The sequence below is a fragment of the Zalophus californianus genome, chromosome 14 (assembly GCF_009762305.2).
Source record: "Zalophus californianus isolate mZalCal1 chromosome 14, mZalCal1.pri.v2, whole genome shotgun sequence".
NCBI lineage: Eukaryota > Metazoa > Chordata > Mammalia > Carnivora > Otariidae > Zalophus > Zalophus californianus.
This window is the reverse complement of record NC_045608.1, coordinates 44,660,078-44,678,064: the sequence shown is the minus strand read 5'-3', so window position 1 is coordinate 44,678,064 and position 17,987 is coordinate 44,660,078. Positions and strand designations below refer to the sequence as shown.

Here is a 17,987-nt window from a genome sequence, read left to right as displayed (position 1 = left end):
CCTAGAAACCTCTGATAGCTTCCTTACCATCTGTTAAGAGGCTCATCTTGTTCACTTCCTGACAAGAGCTAGAATTAGCCATTTCTCCAAAGACTGGTTCTTTACAGAGAGAAAGGCTATTTCAAGACTATAATCTGGGCACAAGTCTGGTTATTGTTACTAGAATGGTTATTGTTTCTAAGTCTTTTCATGGACAGAGCTAGGAAATAGCGGTAGGAGGGTGTTTTGTCTTGAAGATAAAATAAATCATAAGTAAAAACCCTCTTCCAATGCAAATTCAAGACTATAGGGTTTTTACTCAGCGTTTTATGTTACATCCATCTTTTTCCCACCCTCATCATTCTGGTTCTCAAGGTCACTGGGGATAACAGAATCAGAATTACCATATAACTACTCATTTGGTTTCTTGTGATATCACACAACAATCTTAGGATAATAACATTAACACTACCACAAACAACAAGATCTCTGAAAACTGTTGAAAACTGTTAAAATATTGCTTTTTACATGCAGTTCTTTCAGGTATATTCTTCCTAAAAAGATACAAAGACAAATTACTATGTTTAAAAATCACTTGTACTTTTCTCTCTGTATGGTTATGCCAAGAAGATACACATTTAGGTTTGTTCATTTTTATTTTCCACTTTTAGGAATTTAATTTTGCTTTATAATTGTATAAAATATATATGTGGTTTCAAATCAAATCTATAAAACAAGACATATTCAAAGACGTCTCCCTTCTACCTTTGTCCCCTATACCACATTCCTTTTTTAGATATGAAACCTGTTTTTTTAACTTAATGGTTAATCCCTCCATTGTTTGCTTTTTTTTCACATAAACTCTGCATCGTCCTAATAGTTATATTTACAATAATACTAATATATAACTTATATATACAAAACTTAATTCCCTCTTTAAAAAAAAGAGCCAGAGGGTGCCTGGGTGGCTCAGTTGGTTAAGCGACTGCCTTCGGCTCAGGTCATGATCCTGGAGTCCCAGGATCGAGTCCCTGCTCCGCGAGGAGCCTGCTTCTCCCTCTAACCCTCCCCCCTCTCATGTACTCTCTCTCTCTCTCTCATTCTCACTCTCTCAAAATAAATAAATAAATCTTTATAATAAATAAATTAAAAAATAAATAAATAAGTAAATAAATAAAAGAGCCAGAGTGTGTGAGTCAACTGGTTCCCCAGTAAGTACAACACTGAAATGAGTCACTCATGTTCTTACCCTTACCTTCTTTCTCCCTCATATTTTGATTTAAAATAATAGTATTCCATTCCAGTTAATAATTAAAAGGCAATCAAACAGCTTACTAAACTTTCCATATGCTCCCTCCATTCCCATCCCATTTTTTTGAGAGAGAGAGTGAGAGAGAGAGAGAGCACATGAGAGCGGGGAGGGTCAGAGGGAGAAGCAGACTCCCTGCTCAGCAGGGAGCCCGATGCGGGACTCGATCCCGGAACTCCAGGATCATGACCTGAGCCGAAGGCAGTTGCTTAACCAACTGAGCCACCCAGGCGCCCCCTATCCCATTTTTTTAAATGATTTTTATTTATTTATTTGAGAGAAAGAGAGCACATGAGATGGGGGGAGGGTCAGAGGGAGAAGCAGACCTGCTGCTGAGCAGGGAGCCTGATGCGGCACTCGATCCAGGGACTCCAGGATCATGACCTGAGCCAAAGGCAGTCGCTTAACCAACTGAGCCACCCAGGCGCCCTCCCATCCCATTTTTTGACAGTTGTACTTTATCTGTGGTGACAGAGCATATAACCATTACATAGATTCTGCCCCTTCCTTTAACTATACTTTAATCTTAGTCCAACAAATACATAATTAATGTCCACTATCAGCCCTTCAGTTGGTACTTCTCCAGTCATCTTGGTTGTCTGAGACCCATTTTCTAATACATTAATCAGAAAAGGCTAATCGGAACAAGATTCTCTGAATTCTTACATGTTCATAGCAATTTGTAGCCTTTATACTTGAAAGTATATATACTTAATTGAAGTATATACTTAACTGAAAGTATATATACTGAATTCTTACATGTTCATAGCAATTTGTAGCCTTTATACTTGAAAGTTTTATATATAACCAAACTATATATAAAACTCTTAGCTTACATTTTTGTTCCTTGAGTACATTAAATGTTATTTCATTGAGATCATAAAGCATTGAGATCAGATTTTCTTTCCTTTATAAGTAAAACTTGACCTTTTCCTCTAGATACCCAAAGAATTTTTTTCCTTTTCTTGAAGATTCTGTTATTTTACCAGGTTATGCTCAGTGTTTGGTTATCTCAATTTTCCCAGGTATGCAATATGTCCTTTTAATATTTAGCTTTAAATCATTTAATTTGGGGACATTTCATCTGGAATTATAAATTTTAGCAGTTGTTATATTCCATGCTTTGGTTTTTGTTTTTCCTTTTTTGCAAGGACTCCTAATACACGTCTATTAGATACTCTATCTTTGTCACTTTCCTGAAATACTTTTTATCTTTTTTATTTTAAATTTTTTTTTAAAGAGTTTATTTATTCATTTAACAGAGAGAGAGACAGCGAGAGAGGGAACACAAGCAGGGGGAGCTGGAGAGGAGAAGCAGGCTCCCCGCCGAGCAGGGAGCCCAATGCGAGGCTTGATCCCAGGACCCTGGGACCATGACCTGAGCTGAAGGCAGACAGACGCTTAACGACTGAGCCACCCAGGTGCCCCTAAAATTTTTTCTTCTTTTTACCTTCTGTTTCTCTTAAGGCATTATCTGTCATATTTATTTGATCTGTGTTGCATCAAGCTTACTCTTCTTTTCAGAAATTATCCTCCTTTTCTTTTTAATTCTTTCCTAAGTTCTAATTACCTCATTTGTAATTATGATCCATTTTCTTCTTTCATCTTTTATCATTTTAATTTGTTGGCTCATTCTGAATCATTAGATTTTAGTTTTCTGTGCATATCTTTCTAGTGTACTTCCATTTTCTATAGAGAAGCTATGTTATTCCTTGTCATTATTCAATAATAACTATGTATGGGGATCCAATTATGATCCCTTCCAACTTTTATCTTTCCTTTGTACCTACTGTCTCTATCCTAATAAATGTGGCTTCTATTCCCAGCACTTTTTCCTTAATAGGAGGGCTCTGCCCAGGAAGGGAGCTATGGCTCGTTAGTTTTGAGAGTTTACAGACCCAGGCTGCTCCAACTCCTTCAACCTTTAGCGTGGACCTATTACCCTCACCCCAAAATGGAGTCTGCAAGAGCCCTCCCAGGGTTAGCTATTGTTTCCACATTAATCTACTAGACTACCCAATTAACTATGTTGGAATTCCCATTCTCAGGTCCATCTGATGCCCATTAATTCTCTCTGCTGCCAGAAAGACAGATGTAGACCTAGTAGCTATCAGTATTTTCTCACTACTAATTCATATTTTAGGGTTCAATAGGTTACTCTGTAACCCGGTTTTGATATAGATGTTTGCAGCTTTTCTTTTCTTTTTTTTTTTTTTTTGGTGATGCTCATCTAGTTGTTGACTATTTTTATCAAGATGATTTGGGAAGATTAAAATTCTACACCACCACCACTGGAATCCCAGAATTCCCCTCTAGATATAATCTACAGGTTTTGCTTACATAGCAGCTTACTATGGGAGAAAGAGAACTTAGGCTTTGAAGTAAACAGATTTAGGTTCAAACTCCAGTTCAGAATCTTAGCTCTGATTTCCTCATCTTTAAAATAAGGGGCGCCTGGGTGGCTCAGTTGGTTAAGCAACTGCCTTCAGCTCAGGTCATGATCCTGGAGTCCTGGGATCGAGTCCCACATCGGGCTCCCTGCTCAGTGGGGAGTCTGCTTCTCCCTCTGACCCTCCCCCACTCATGCTCTCTCTCACTCTCGCTTTCATTCTCTAATAAGTAAATAAAATCTTAAGGTAAATAAATAAATAAGATAAAATAAGGATGCCATACCACCACCTGCTTATAATATTCCGAGGATAAATAAAGTCTGTGGATATATCTATGTGTGTATACACATATGCATGTGCACGCATATGTACATATTCATCATTTAGCACAGTGCTTAGAATAACTGGGCACTCCAAAGACATAAGCTGCTATATATATGGTGTCATTGCTAAGGGGAAAAACAAAAAGATCTTGACGCTAAAAAATCTTAAAATAGTATACATAGCTCCTATAAAAGCAAGTCAAAAAATTACATTTAAGTAACACCACACTATAGTGAGGCTTAAAGACAATTAATATATTTTTTTAACTAACGTTAATGTCAAAAGCAAACAAAACAAAGAGAGATCATATACTACTCAATTTTTTGGACAAAAATAAAGACTCTAAAATACAGCTCCTACAAAACATACACAACTATCACTTAATCACTAACTAAAGGAATAAAAAACGTCAGCAGCATCTGCAAACTATGAAATGTCTTCAAATGAAAGCACCATAACAATGGATTTCTTTATGTTTCGTTCACTATTATATCCTTGAAGCCTAATAGGCACATCGTTGCGCTACAATATCTGCAGAAGGATTAAGGCAGGAAGGAAGGATGGACTGATGGAGGGACAGCACAACATGAAGGAAGGGAGGGGACAGAGGGCTGATGAGACAGGAGATGGCGCCAGACAGGAAGAGGAGGTGCTAGCCAGGACAGGCACTAGACAACACAGCAAGGGGGGTGGGGGCATGAGACATGAAGAGGGATGGGAGGGGGGTACTTGGTAGAGGAAGGAGGCACTGAATGGGACGGTACTGAGGGGACAGGAGGGGACAAGTTAGGTGACTGGATGAGCCCGGAGCAGGGGTAGCAAAGTGGAGGGCTAAACAGGAGGACATAGCAAGGAAGGAAATGGAATGTAGGGCAAGAAAGCACGGGGGGCAGCAGGACAGTATGGGGGGGAAGGCAGGACAGAAGGGGTAGTCCAGAAGGAAGGGCGACGTACAGATGGAGAAAGAGGATGGATGCAAAGAGGGCAGAACAAACAAACTTTTCTGTCGTTGCTGAACATTTAGTGAAAAATGTATTAAATGGACAAATTAAAAACTAAACCGTAACTCTTTGAGAGCAAAGCCACCTCAGAAGGCACACATTCAGAGCTGTTCTTTCACACTCTAAGTTTTAGAGAGGCAGGCCCCCGCGTGAGAAAAGCAGCAATGGCCCTGCACAGCTAGTAACTAGATGAGCACATCTCTCTCACTCTGAGGTTAAGTATCGGGAAAGTCTCTGCTGCCTTCCACCTTCATGACATTCTCTACTAACAACTCTTTCAAAACGTATTACCTATAGCCATATTTGGACCTTCCTGGGCTAATCTCACTGGAATAAATTAGAAAATAAAAGGCATTAAGTATGCCTAGCTGCCAATGAAGAGTACAATTCTCAAAGGATTATTCTAATTTAGTTTCCAAAATTAAAGTATTTTTTAAAACTACATGAGTATAATATAATTCCTAGTCTAAAACTATTTTAATACTCCTGGTCTGAAACTGTTTTAGATATACTTACTGGGAGCATAGCTTCAGCCCATTCTCCATGTCCTCTCTGTAGAAGTTTGATTCTTTCCAGATCATAACAAACTTGTACAAGATCACCCACTTGAAACTGTGAGGTACCTCCTTCTGCACCCTGAGCAGCATCCCCACTTCGGACAATGTTTGCTTTAGTGAGAACAGCAGGGTTGAAGGTCCACCTAAAAATCAAGCCAAAACTCAAAATGTTAGGTAAGTTCACTTAATTTTAATACAACATTCTTAGTTAAACACTGAAGGGGAAAAAGTCTTGTAACACAAAGCAATACTTTGCAATGACATCCTGAATGATACATATTTCTTTTTATAATTGTATTATGGGAATTTAAGAAAAGACTTATCTGTAATCACCACACTAATATGATATACTTCTGTCTAGTTTTCTCTTGCATGTCTTAAAAATTGTTATAAAATACACTCATTGTTAAATATTAAAACATTTCAGAAACGTACAAAGTGAAATTTCTATTTCACACAAACACATCTGGATCACTATTTCCTATCCCACTACTAACCACACTGTGGTCAATACTCATTGTGGTGTCAACTATACTTCAGTTAAAAACAAAATCTAATGAAATTGGGACAAAAATACCCCATTGTACATCCCTGAGATCTTCTATTAGTGCGTTAATATTTATAATGTAGACAGAGAGTTGTTTCCTTTTTCATAAATAGCAGATTATATATATATATCTTTTTCAGTGTGACAGATATAGAGCTACTTATTTCAATTCAATGGCTACAGTAGTCCATTGCAAGGTATACACTAATGCAGTTAGCCATTCTCCTACTGTCATTTAAAGTATTTTCAAATTTTCACTATGACGTCTTAGTGCACATGAGGTATTTCATTAGTGCTTCTTAAAAAGCTACCTAATAACAGTATATATTTGTTTACAATTCTGATAGAGCCAAATTGCCCTAGATAGTGCACCATTTCTCCATACCATTAATAATCTCGGATAAAAATAGTATCTAGTTTTAACTTGTCACACATGGGTATTTCACATGATTATAATCATTGCCTCAAAACAAATCTGGATTCTGATTTCTTCTTTGCTACACACAAGCATTTTTCTATGTTGCTACCATCTTCATAACTACCATTTCATTGACTACTTAATATTCTATCAAATAGATGTACAATATATAACACAACATTTCTCCCAGTCCTATATGTCACTCCATAGAAAAAAAGGTTCCCCAAACAAGCTTTTACAATGTAACATACTATCTCCTCCTCCCCTTAATTCAAATGGTCATCAGCATATAAAAAGACTCTGAGAGGTCATAACATATAAAAACTTGCTACTAAGTTCTTACAACCATGTAAGCAAACTTTTCTTTCTAAAGCAACCACAAAGAGAAGTGCCTCTGACCAGTTAAGAATAAAAATCAGGGGCGCCTGACTGGCTCAGTCGTTAAGCGTCTGCCTTCGGCTCAGGTCATGATCCCAGAGTCTTGGGATCGAGCCCCACATCGGGCTCCCTGCTCCGCGGGAAGCCTGCTTCTCCCTCTCCCACTCCCCCCTGCTTGTGTTCCCTCTCTCGCTGTGTCTCTGTCAAATAAATAAATAAAATCTTTAAAAAAAAATAATAAAATAAAAATCAGATATGCAAACATTTCCCTCTAGCCTTACAATCACAGTGCTTTTCACATTGCTTCCAATACTCCAAAACTGATGAGACCTAAGACAGCACCGGGGCACGGCAGCACTCCCTTGAGTTGTTACCTCTGCGTCCAGTGCTGCCCTCGTGATGAAAATTCAGTCCATCTTTTAAACTCATTCCATAGGTAATTATCTCTCTGAAGCTTCCTCTGAATTTGCCTCATTGAAATTACCACTCTTCTTTTGCACCTTCAGAATACCCTGAATACTCATCTATCATAATTACTTATACCATTTTAATGCAGTTATTTCTGGTTTTGTCTATCCAAACTAAAAGCGACACCCCTTCAAAGCAGAGGACCATATCTTAATTGTCTTTGTAATCCTAGCACTAATCACAGGGCTAATATAGGACAAGCACTTATTACATTTTTATTGAAAAAAGAGCAACAAAAAAGATTATTTTATAGAATTCAAATGTCATGTTACTGTTGACACTACTGCCCGAGAAAGAATTTTGACCAAGAAAGAATTTGGCAAGTAATAATTCCAATTTATCTTAACATTTCCAAACAAACAAGGTAACACAAAATGTCAGTAAAAAGTAACTCTAAATGTTTACATGCTAATCTGAACTTAAATTGTGTGAATTTAAGATTATTTCCTTCTCTTTTTATTAACAGCTTTGAGATATAATTCATATACCATACAATTCACGCATTTAAAGTGTTGAACTCGGTGGTTTTAGTATCTACACAGCCTTATACATCCAAGTACTATCAAATTTCATTTTCTTCACCACAAAAAGATACTCCAAAACGATTAGTTGTCGATCCACATTTACCCCTCACAGCCCAGCCCTTAACAACTAGTAATATACTTTGTTTCTACATATTTACCTATTCTGGATATTTTACATAAATCACATAATACATGACCTTTTGTGACTGGCTTCTTTCACTGAGCATAGTATTTCTTTTCTTTTTTTTTTTTTTTAAGAGTTTATTTATTTGCCAGAGAGAGAGAGAGAGAAAGAGAACAAGCATGGAGGAGCAACAGGCAGAGGGAGAAGCAGGCTCCCCAATGAGCAGGGAGCCTGATGCGGGTCTCGATCCCACTGGGATCATGACCTGAGCCAATGGCAGATGCTTAACTGACTGAGCCGCCCAGGCGTCCCTCACTGAGCATAATATTTCAAGATTTATCTATGCTGCAGCATATATCAGTATGCCATTCCTTTTTATGCTGAATAATATTCCATTATATGGACACATCATATTTTGTTTACCCATTCATCAGTTGATGGACATGGGGGTTGTTTCCACATTTTGGCTGTTATGAATAATGCTTCTACAAACATTCAAGTACAGGTTTTTGGGCGGACACATGTTTTTAATTCTCTTGAGTATAAACCTAAGAGTGGACCCGCTGGGTCATATGCTAACTCTATATTTAACATTTTGAGGACCTACCAAACTGTTTTCCAAAGCATCAAGACCACTTCACATTCCTACTATCGATGTATGAGGATTTGGTTCTAATTTCTCCACATCCTCACCAATACTTTAATTATATGCTTTTTTATTTTAGCCATTCTAGTATGTGAAGTGGTATCTCGCTGTGATTTTAAATTACATTTCCCTAGTAACTAAAAACATGAGGCATATTTTCATGGGTGTTAACTCCTAACTTATACTGTGACTGTATTTGGAGTTAGGGCCTTTAAGGAAATGTTAAGATTAAATGAAGTCCTAAAGGTGGGGCACTAATCCACCAGGATTGATGTCTTCATAAGAAGAGAAACAGATGTGGGAGATGTCTCTCTTTCTCTCAGCATGCACAGAGAAAAGGCCATGTGAGGACATAGTGAGAAAGCAACCAACTACAAGGCAGAAGTAGTCTCAACAGAAACCAACCCTGACGGAACTTTGAACTTGAACTTCTAGCCTCCAGAACGGTAAGAAAATTTCTGTTGTTTAAGCCACTCAATCTGTAGTATTTTATTATAGCAGCCTTAGCAAACTAGCACAATGCACTTATTGGTCATGTCTATATTTTCTTTGGAAAAATGTCTATTCAAGTATTTTGTCCATTTTTTAAATGGGTTAGTTGTCTTTCATTGTTGAATTGTAAGAGTTCTTTATATATTCTAGATACAAGTCCCAAATCAGACGTATGATTTGCAAATATTTTCTCCTACTCCATCATTGTCTTTTCACTTGTTAGTTTCCTTCAAAACACAAAATTTTTAAATTTGATGATGTCCAATTTATTCACTTTTTCTTTGGATCTCCTGCTTTGGGGGTCACATGTAAGAAACCACTGTCTAATCCAAAGTCACACAGATTTATACTTACATTTTGTTCTAAGAGTTTTATAGTTTTAGCTCTTACATTTAGGTCTGTGATCCATTTTTTACTTCATATTTCTATATGGTATATAGCTGGGGTCCAACTTTATTCTTTGCATGTTGATAACTAGCTGACTCAGCAACATTTTCTTTTCATTGCAGCTTTATTTATTTATTTATTAGAGGTATAACTGACATAGAACATTAGATTAGTTTAAGGTGTACAACATAATGATTAGATGTTCGTATGAGTATACCTCATTTTATTGCACTGCATAGATATAGTGTTTTTACAAATTGAAGGTTTGTGGCAACCTTGTGGTGAGCAAGGCTATTGATGCCATTTTTCCAACAGCATTTGCTCACTTCCTATCTCTCTATCACATTTTGGTAATTCTCACAGTTTTCAAACATTATATTTGTTATGATGATCTGTGATCAGTGATCTTTGTTTTTGTTTCTTTGCTTTTTGTTGTAATCAGTGATCTTTAATATTATTGCAATTGACTTGGGGAGCCATACCCATGTAAGACAGAGAACTTAATCTATAAATGTGTGTTTGGACTGCTGCAAAGACCAGAAGTTTGCCATCTTTACCATCTTTCTCCCTCTCCTCCAGCCTCCCTATTCCCCGAGACACAACAATATTGAAATTAGGCCAACTAATTACCCTACAATGGCCTCTAAGTGTTCAGGTGAAAGGAAGAGTCACACATCTCTCACTTTAAATCAAAAGCTAGAAATAATTCACCTCAGTGAGGAAGGCATGTCAAAAGCTTATATAGGCTGAAAACTAGGCTCCTTTTACCAGTTAGCCAAATTGGGAATGCAAAGGAAAAGGTCTTGAAGGAAATTAAAAGTGTTACTCCAGTGAAAATATGAATGATAAGAAAGTGAAACAGTCTTATTCCTGAGATGGAGAAAGTTTGAGTGATCTGGATAGAAAATAAACCAGCCATAACATTCCCTTAAGCTGAAGCCTAATCCTGAGCAAAGCCCTGACTCTCTTCAATTCTGTAAAGGCTGAGAGAGATGAGGAAGTTACAGAAAAAAAGTCTGGAGCTAGCAGAGGTTAGTTCATGAGGTTTAAGGAAAGAAGCCGTCTCCATGACATCAAAATGCAAGGTGAAGCTGCAGGTACTGCATAGAAGCTGCATGCAGCAAGTGATCCAGAAGATCTTGATTAAGATCATTAATGAAGGTGGCTACACTAAACCACAGTGTTTTAATATAGACAAACAGCCTTCTATTGGAAGAAGATGCTATCCAGACTTTTCACAGCTAGAGAGGAGCAGTCAATGCCCAGCTTCAAAGCTTTTAAAGACAGGCTGACTGTCTTGTTAGGGGCTACTGCAGCTGGTGACTTTAAGTTGAAGCCAATGTCATTGACCATTCTGAAAATCCTAGGGCTCTGAAGAATTATGCTACATCTACTCTGCCTATGCTCTATAAAGGGAACAACAAAGTCTGGATGACTGCGTATCTGTTCACAACATGGCTGACTGAATATTTTAAGCCCACTGATGAAACCTACTGCTCAGGAAAAAAATTCCTTTAGAAATATTACTGCATTGACAATGCATATGGTCACCCAAGAGCTCTGATGGAGATGTACAATGAGACAACCGCTGTTTTCATGCCTAATACAATATCCATTCTGCAGCCCATGGATCAAGGAATAATTTTGACTTTCAAATCTTTTAATTTAAAAATACATTTTTGGGAGCATCTGGGTGGCTCAGTTGGTTAAGTGTCTGACTCTTGATTTCAGCTCAGGTCATGATTTCAGGGTGGTGAGATTGAGCCCCGAGTGAGGCACCCCGCCGCAGGGAGTCTATTTGGATTCCCTCTCTCCTTCTGCCCCTGTGTTCCCTGCCCCTACACTCTCTCCCTCTCTAAAATAAATAAATCTTTAAAAATAAATAAATAGGGGTGACTGGGTAGCTCAGTTGGTTAAGTGACTGCCTTTGGCTAAGGTCGTGGTCCCAGGGTCCTCGGACTGAGCCCCACATCAGGCTCTCTGCTCAGTGGGGAGCCTGCTTCTCCCTCTGCCTCTCCCCCGCTTGTGCTGTCAGATAAATAAAATCCTTAAAAAACATGTAAATAAATAAATACATAAGGTAAAAATACATTTTTTATAAGGCTATATCTACCATAGATAGTTATTCTTCCAATGGAATTCAGCAAACTGAAAACCTTTGGGAAAGGATTTGCCATTCTAGATGGCATTAAGAACATTCATGATTCATGGGACGAGGTCAAAATAGCAATAGTATCAGGAGTTTGGAGGTAGTTGATTCGAACCCTCATGGATGACTTTGAGGGGTTCAGGATTTCAGTGGAGGAAGTCACTGCAGATGTGCTGGAAACAGTAAGAGAACCAGCATTAGAATGGAGCCTAAAGATGTAACTGCAATGCTGCAAACTCATGATCAAACTTGAATGGATGAGGAATAGATGAGCAAGGGAAGTGGCTTCTTGAGAAGGAATCTACTCCTGGTGAAGATGCTATGGAGATTGTTGAAATGACAACAAAGGATTTATAAATTACATAAATTTGGTTGCTAGAGCAGAGGCAGATTTTGAAAAGACTAATTCCAATTGTGAAAGAAGTTCTACTGTGGGTAAAATGTTATCAAATAGCATTGCATGCCACAGAGAAACCATTCATGAAAGGAAGAGTCAATCAATGCAGCAAAGGTGATTCTAATTTCTGTCTTAAGAAATTGCCAAAGGTGGGCGCCTGGGTGGCTCAGTTGGTTAAGCGACCACCTTCGGCTCAGGTCATGATCCTGGAGTCCCTGGATCAAGTCCCGCATCGGGCTCCCTGCTCAGCAGGGAGTCTGCTTCGCCCTCTGACCCTCCCCCCTCTCACGTGCTCTCTCTCTCGCTCTCTCATTCTCTCTCTCTCAAATAAATAAATAAAATCTTTAAAAAAAGAAATTGCCAAAGGGATGCCTGGGTGGCTCAGTCAGTTAAGCATCTGCCTTTGGCTCAGGTCATGATACCAGGGTCCTGTGATCGAGTCCCACACCACATCGGGCTCCTTGCTTGGTGGGGAGCCTGCTTCTCCCTCTGCCTGCCACTCCCCCTGCTTGTGTGTTCTCTCTCTCTCTGACAAATAGTAAGTAAATAAATAAATAAATAATCTTAAAAAAAGGGGGGGAGAAATTGCCACAGCCACCCCAAGCTTCAGCAACCACCACCCTGATCAGCCAGCAGCCATCAACACTAATGTGGGCAACAAAAGACTGCAACTCGCAGAAAGCTCAGATTATAGTTAGTATGTTTTAGCAAAAAAGTAAAGTATAATTGCACATTTAATAGACTACAGTATTGTGTAAACATAACTTTTATACACACTGGGAAACCAAAACTTCATCTGACTCGCCTCATTACAGTGGTCTGGAACCGAATCTACATCTGCAAGGTATGCCTGTATATACTGTCAGCATTATTTATTTATTTATTTATTTTTAAAGATTTTATTTATTTATTTGAGAGAGAGAGAGAGAGAGAGAGAGAGAGAACATGAGAGGGGAGAGAGTCAGAGGGAGAAGCAGACTCCCCACTGAGCAGGGAGCCCAATGTGGGACTCGATCCTAGGACTCCAGGATCATGACCTGAGCTGAAGGCAGTTGCTCAACCAACTGAGCCACCCAGGCACCCCTGTCAGCATTATTTATTAAAAAGACTGTTCTTTCCCCATTGAACTGTGTTGGACCCTTGTCAAAAACCGAATGACCTTAAATGCAAAGGCTTATTCTCAAACTCTCAACCCTGTCCCATCAATCTATATGCCCATCTTATGTCAGTAACATACTGTCTTGATACTGTAGCTTTATTGTAAATTCTGAAATTAAGAAGTGTGAGTCCTCCAATTTTTTTTTCTTTTTAAAACTGTTTTGGCTATTCTGGGTCACATGAATTTCCATATGAACTATAGAATTAGGTTGCCAATTACCGTAAAAAAGGCACTAGGGTTTTGATATAGATTGCATTAAATTTGATTAGTTTGGGGAAAACTGCCGTGTTATATGCTGAATTACGTCCTCCAAAAAGATATGTTGAAATCCTAATCCCCAATACCTCTGAATGTGACCATATTTAGAAACAGGGTCTTTGCAGATGTAATCAAGTTAAAAGCAAGTGATGCTGGATTAGGATGGACCCTAAATCCAATGAGTGGTGTCCTTATAAGAAGGTCATATGAAATCAGCTTTGGTCATTTTCTATGTAAAAGATTTTAGAATTCCCATGAGCTCAGTTAACTTCTATGTTTTCTCAGGGTTCTTTCCTCATGGATGGTTAAGCTACAAATACTGACTCGACCAAAACAAAATAGTGGAGTTAGGGGATTGTTCATGTGGCTCTCAGTCTCAAATGATTCTCTACAACTGGCTGAGGATGACCAATCAGAGATTGATTTGAATGCATTTGAAAATGAAATCTGTACTCAGAAAAAAAAAAAAAAGGAGGTCATGTGAAGACACAGGACCACACAGAGTCACAGAGGAGAAGGTCATGTGAAGACAGAGGCAGAGAAATGACTGATGCATCTGTAAGCCAAGGAACACCAAGGATCACCAACAACCAGCAGAAATTAGGACAAGCATAGAACAGATTCTTCCTCAGAGCCTCCACAAGGAACCAATCTCACCAACACCTTGACTTTGGATTTATAGCCTTCCAAAATTGTGAAACAATAAAGTGCTGTTGTTTAAGCCACCCAGTCTGTGGCAATTTGTTATGGCAACCCTAGGAAACTAAAACACCTTCTGAACAGTATCAGATCTTCTGATCCATAAACATGAGATGTCTTTCCGTTTATTTAGGTCTTCCTCAATTTCCTTCAACAATGTTTTGTAGTTTGCAGTGTACAAATCTTGCACTTTTTTTTTTTTAAAGTAATCTCTACAGGGGCACCTGGGTGGCTCAGTTGGTGAAGCTCTGCCTTAAGGCTCAGTCATGATCCCAGAGTCCCGGGATTGAGCTCCATATCAGGCTCCCTGCTCAGCAGGGAGTCTGCTTCTCCCTCTGCCCCTCACCTGGCTCATGCTCTCTCTCTCAAATAAATAAAATCTTAAAAAAAAAAAAAATCTCTATATCTAATATGGGGCTTGAACTCACCACCAAAAGATCAAGAGTCACATGCTCTAACTGAGCCACCCAGGCTTCCCAAGTCTTGAACTTCTTGGGCTAAACTGATTCTTAAGTATATTTTTTTGTGATGCTACTATAAATGAAACTGTTTTCTTAATTTCATTTTCAAATTGCTCATTGCTAGTCTACAAAAATACAACTGACTTTTCTACATTGATCTTGTATCCTGCAACTTTGCTGAACTCACTTATTAGTTCTAACAGTTTTTTGTGAATTCCTTAGGTTTCTCTATATACAAGATCATGTCACCTGTGAACGAAGATGGTTTAACTCCTTCTTTTCTCTTACTTCCTCCTTTTATTTCTTTTTCTTGCCTAATTGTCCTGGCTAGACGCTCTAGAACAATGCTGAATAAAAGTGGGGGCAGACATTTTTATTTTGCTCCTGTTCTTAAGGGAAGAGCATTCAGTCTCTCACCAACTGGGTATGATGTTAGCTGTGGGTTTTCATAGATGCCCTTTACCAGGCTGAAGAAGTTCCTTTCTGTTACTACTTTATTTAGTGTTTTTACCATGAAAGGGAGTTGGATTTGGCAAATGTTTTTCCCCATCTCTTGGTATGATCACTTGTATCCTTAAGATCTGAACACAATTAGAGCTAATTCTACACCCTGGTAAACAATGTTAACTGTTCTCATTATCTATGTATAATTCTTCCCCTAAAGAACCTCAACGACTTAAGTTTCTTTATGTGTATGTCAGTAATTAAGCTTTGACAATTATTCAATTGCCTTTTTTTTAAATACTGCTGCTTTTTCTATTTAAAGAATAGAAAGAAAATACAACCATATCAGTAAATTGAATATATTTTAGCCCTTAAGAGCAAATAAATAAAAGGCTCCAAGAAACTTGCAACCTAGAGGTAAAATAAATCACCATTTTCATATATAACAGGAGACCTAAACAGAAGAATAGCATATGCATACAACAGGGAGAGTGGAATATGAGAGCAGTTCCCAAAGCACACAAACTCAGTATTTATAGGATGCAGAGGAGTGAATCCAGACGAAGGAGAAAAAGATATTGCACATAGAGGAAATTGTATGTGCAAAGGTACAGAGTGAGGAAATGTGTGCAATTCTATGTTACTAATAAGGACTGGTATATGTTGGGGCGCCTGGGTGGCTCAGTCAGTTAAGCGTCTGCCTTTGGCTCAGGTCATGATCCCAGGGTTCTGGGATCGAGCCCCACATCAGGCTCCCTGCTCGGCTGGGAGCCTGCTTCTCCCTCTCCCTCTGCCCCACCCCCCCCACTTGTGATCTCTCTCTCTCTCTGTCAGATAAATAAATAAAATCTTTAAAAGAAAAAAAAGAAAAGATTGGTATACGCACACATGTCTGTAGCAAGAAAAAGCTATGTTACCAAGAGATGACTCTCTTGAGACACCAGCCAGAGTTCCAATTTTATTCTTCTCATTCAGGGTAAACTGATACAGTCCATTGTGAACAAAGAACTTTTTAGCTATATTTAACCTAATACTGATACAATGTATTCTGCTGGGGGGGGGAAGTACACAGAACATTGTGTCATAAATATATTCATATAAATTCACATACATACCACACACACACTTCTTTTCATTTGTTCCATTCCACTTTACCAACATATTCTGGATTTTTATCTACTAATAGCCAGCTTTAAGGAGTCTTTGATTAGCACATATTATATATTTGCTTTCTCGAAGGCTCTTTCCTCTATATACTAACTTTATTTGCCATTACTAAAAATTAAGAAATATTACCAACCTATTGCCACTTGGATACTGTACTACAATGTCATGATCTTCATCAATGCCACAAACAGTTCCAGTTGTAGTTAAAGTTTCAAACATGCCATCAGTCCATCCTCCATGACCATGCTGCAAAGACTGTACAATTTCTAGGTCAAGATCTATATTTACCAGGTCACCAATCTGCAATCCACCAGGATTCCTGTTGCCATTTTGCTCACCTGTAATTACAGAGTTGACAAAGGAAAAGGAAAACCACAACAACATCAGGCAACTGCATTATTTTTAAATAAAAACAAGCTCTAGATATTTTAATCTTAACCTAATCTTAAAATGTTTTGAGAATATACTGTAAGTATCAGATTCTGGAGCTACAGAGCATCAAAAATAAGAAAGAAAACAATCACAAGACTCACAAATTGAAATAATGTGATGATTTATAACAACTGAACAAGAGCAGAATCTATTAGACTATGCAACCCTTTATCAAAGTACAAAGTTCTGGGTTTTGAAAATACTCATTTTTCCGCCTGGATGACTTGCTGACTAACACACTACAATTACACAGTTATTGAGGTTCAATAACTAACTACAGCCACAATAACTAGCTAGAGAATATGAAAGAGAACCTTGAAATTACTTTCTTCTCTGAACTACTTAGTACAATTTTTTACCAAATGGCCCTTCTGATTTTTTTCCTAAGGAACATTTTTAAATATTTAAAAGCCCATTCCCTAGATTATTTTCAAAGCTAGTTCTGGGACAAAGGATTCATGATCATAAAACACCATGATAAGGGATCCAAAATATGTATGTTGATTCTACACTTTCCCTATGAAGGCAAGATATAAAACAAGGAAGTTTCTGAGAGCAAGAAAAAGGGATGATCTTGTCAAAAATGTAAGTATTTCTTCTACATTCTCCTTTAAAAAAAAAATCAGGGTATGCTGTAAGAAAACAGCACTTTTTGGCCAAAAGGGAAATAAAATTATTTAAAAAGAGGAACACAGAGTTCACATGAAAAGACAAGCATTCAGACACTAAAGTCTTAATTAGAAGAATGTGGCAAATATTTACTGTGGCAACAATAAAGAATCTATAATATGAAGATAATTCTGTTTTCTTATCCTTTTTTATTTTAATGACACATGAAAAATTATATTTATTATATAACCTTAATGTTCTATTTTTGTATTTAGAAGGCAATTTTACAAAAATTCTAAGGAATTTATAAGCATTAAATTGTCAGAATCTATTATCAGTGTGTAAGAGATACTGAAAGTCTAACAAAATTTTTCAACATGTTTATAACTAAAAGACAAAGGTTTCAAATATATTATGACATAAAAGTGGTATATCAATTCTCAAGACATGACAACTTTCTGAGAGTCTAAATAAATAAAAAAGAACACATACTTTAAAAACCAAAATAATGGGTGCCTGAGTGGCTCACTCGTTAAGCATCTGCCTTCAGCATGATCCCAGGGTCCTGGGATTGAGCCCCGCATTGGGCTCCCTGCTCAGCTGGAAGCCTGCTTCTCCCTCTCCCACTCCCCCTGCTTGTATTCCCTCTCTTGCTCTCTGTCAAATAA

The 17,987-nt window shown here is 38.0% G+C and overlaps 1 protein-coding gene across 2 annotated transcripts in view; it reads right to left on the bottom strand.

The window, feature by feature from the left end:
• The window catches only part of MIB1 (mindbomb E3 ubiquitin protein ligase 1), a 133,989-nt gene that overhangs the window by 78,481 nt on the left and 37,521 nt on the right, over nt 1–17,987 (bottom strand). For both annotated transcript variants that reach the window (XM_027576776.2, XM_027576777.2), the window contains exons 6-7: nt 16,412–16,616; nt 5,520–5,703 (exon numbers count right to left, since the gene is read on the bottom strand). In XM_027576776.2, the coding sequence (XP_027432577.1) occupies nt 5,520–5,703; nt 16,412–16,616 (389 nt within the window). The remainder of the gene's footprint in view (nt 1–5,519; nt 5,704–16,411; nt 16,617–17,987) is intronic.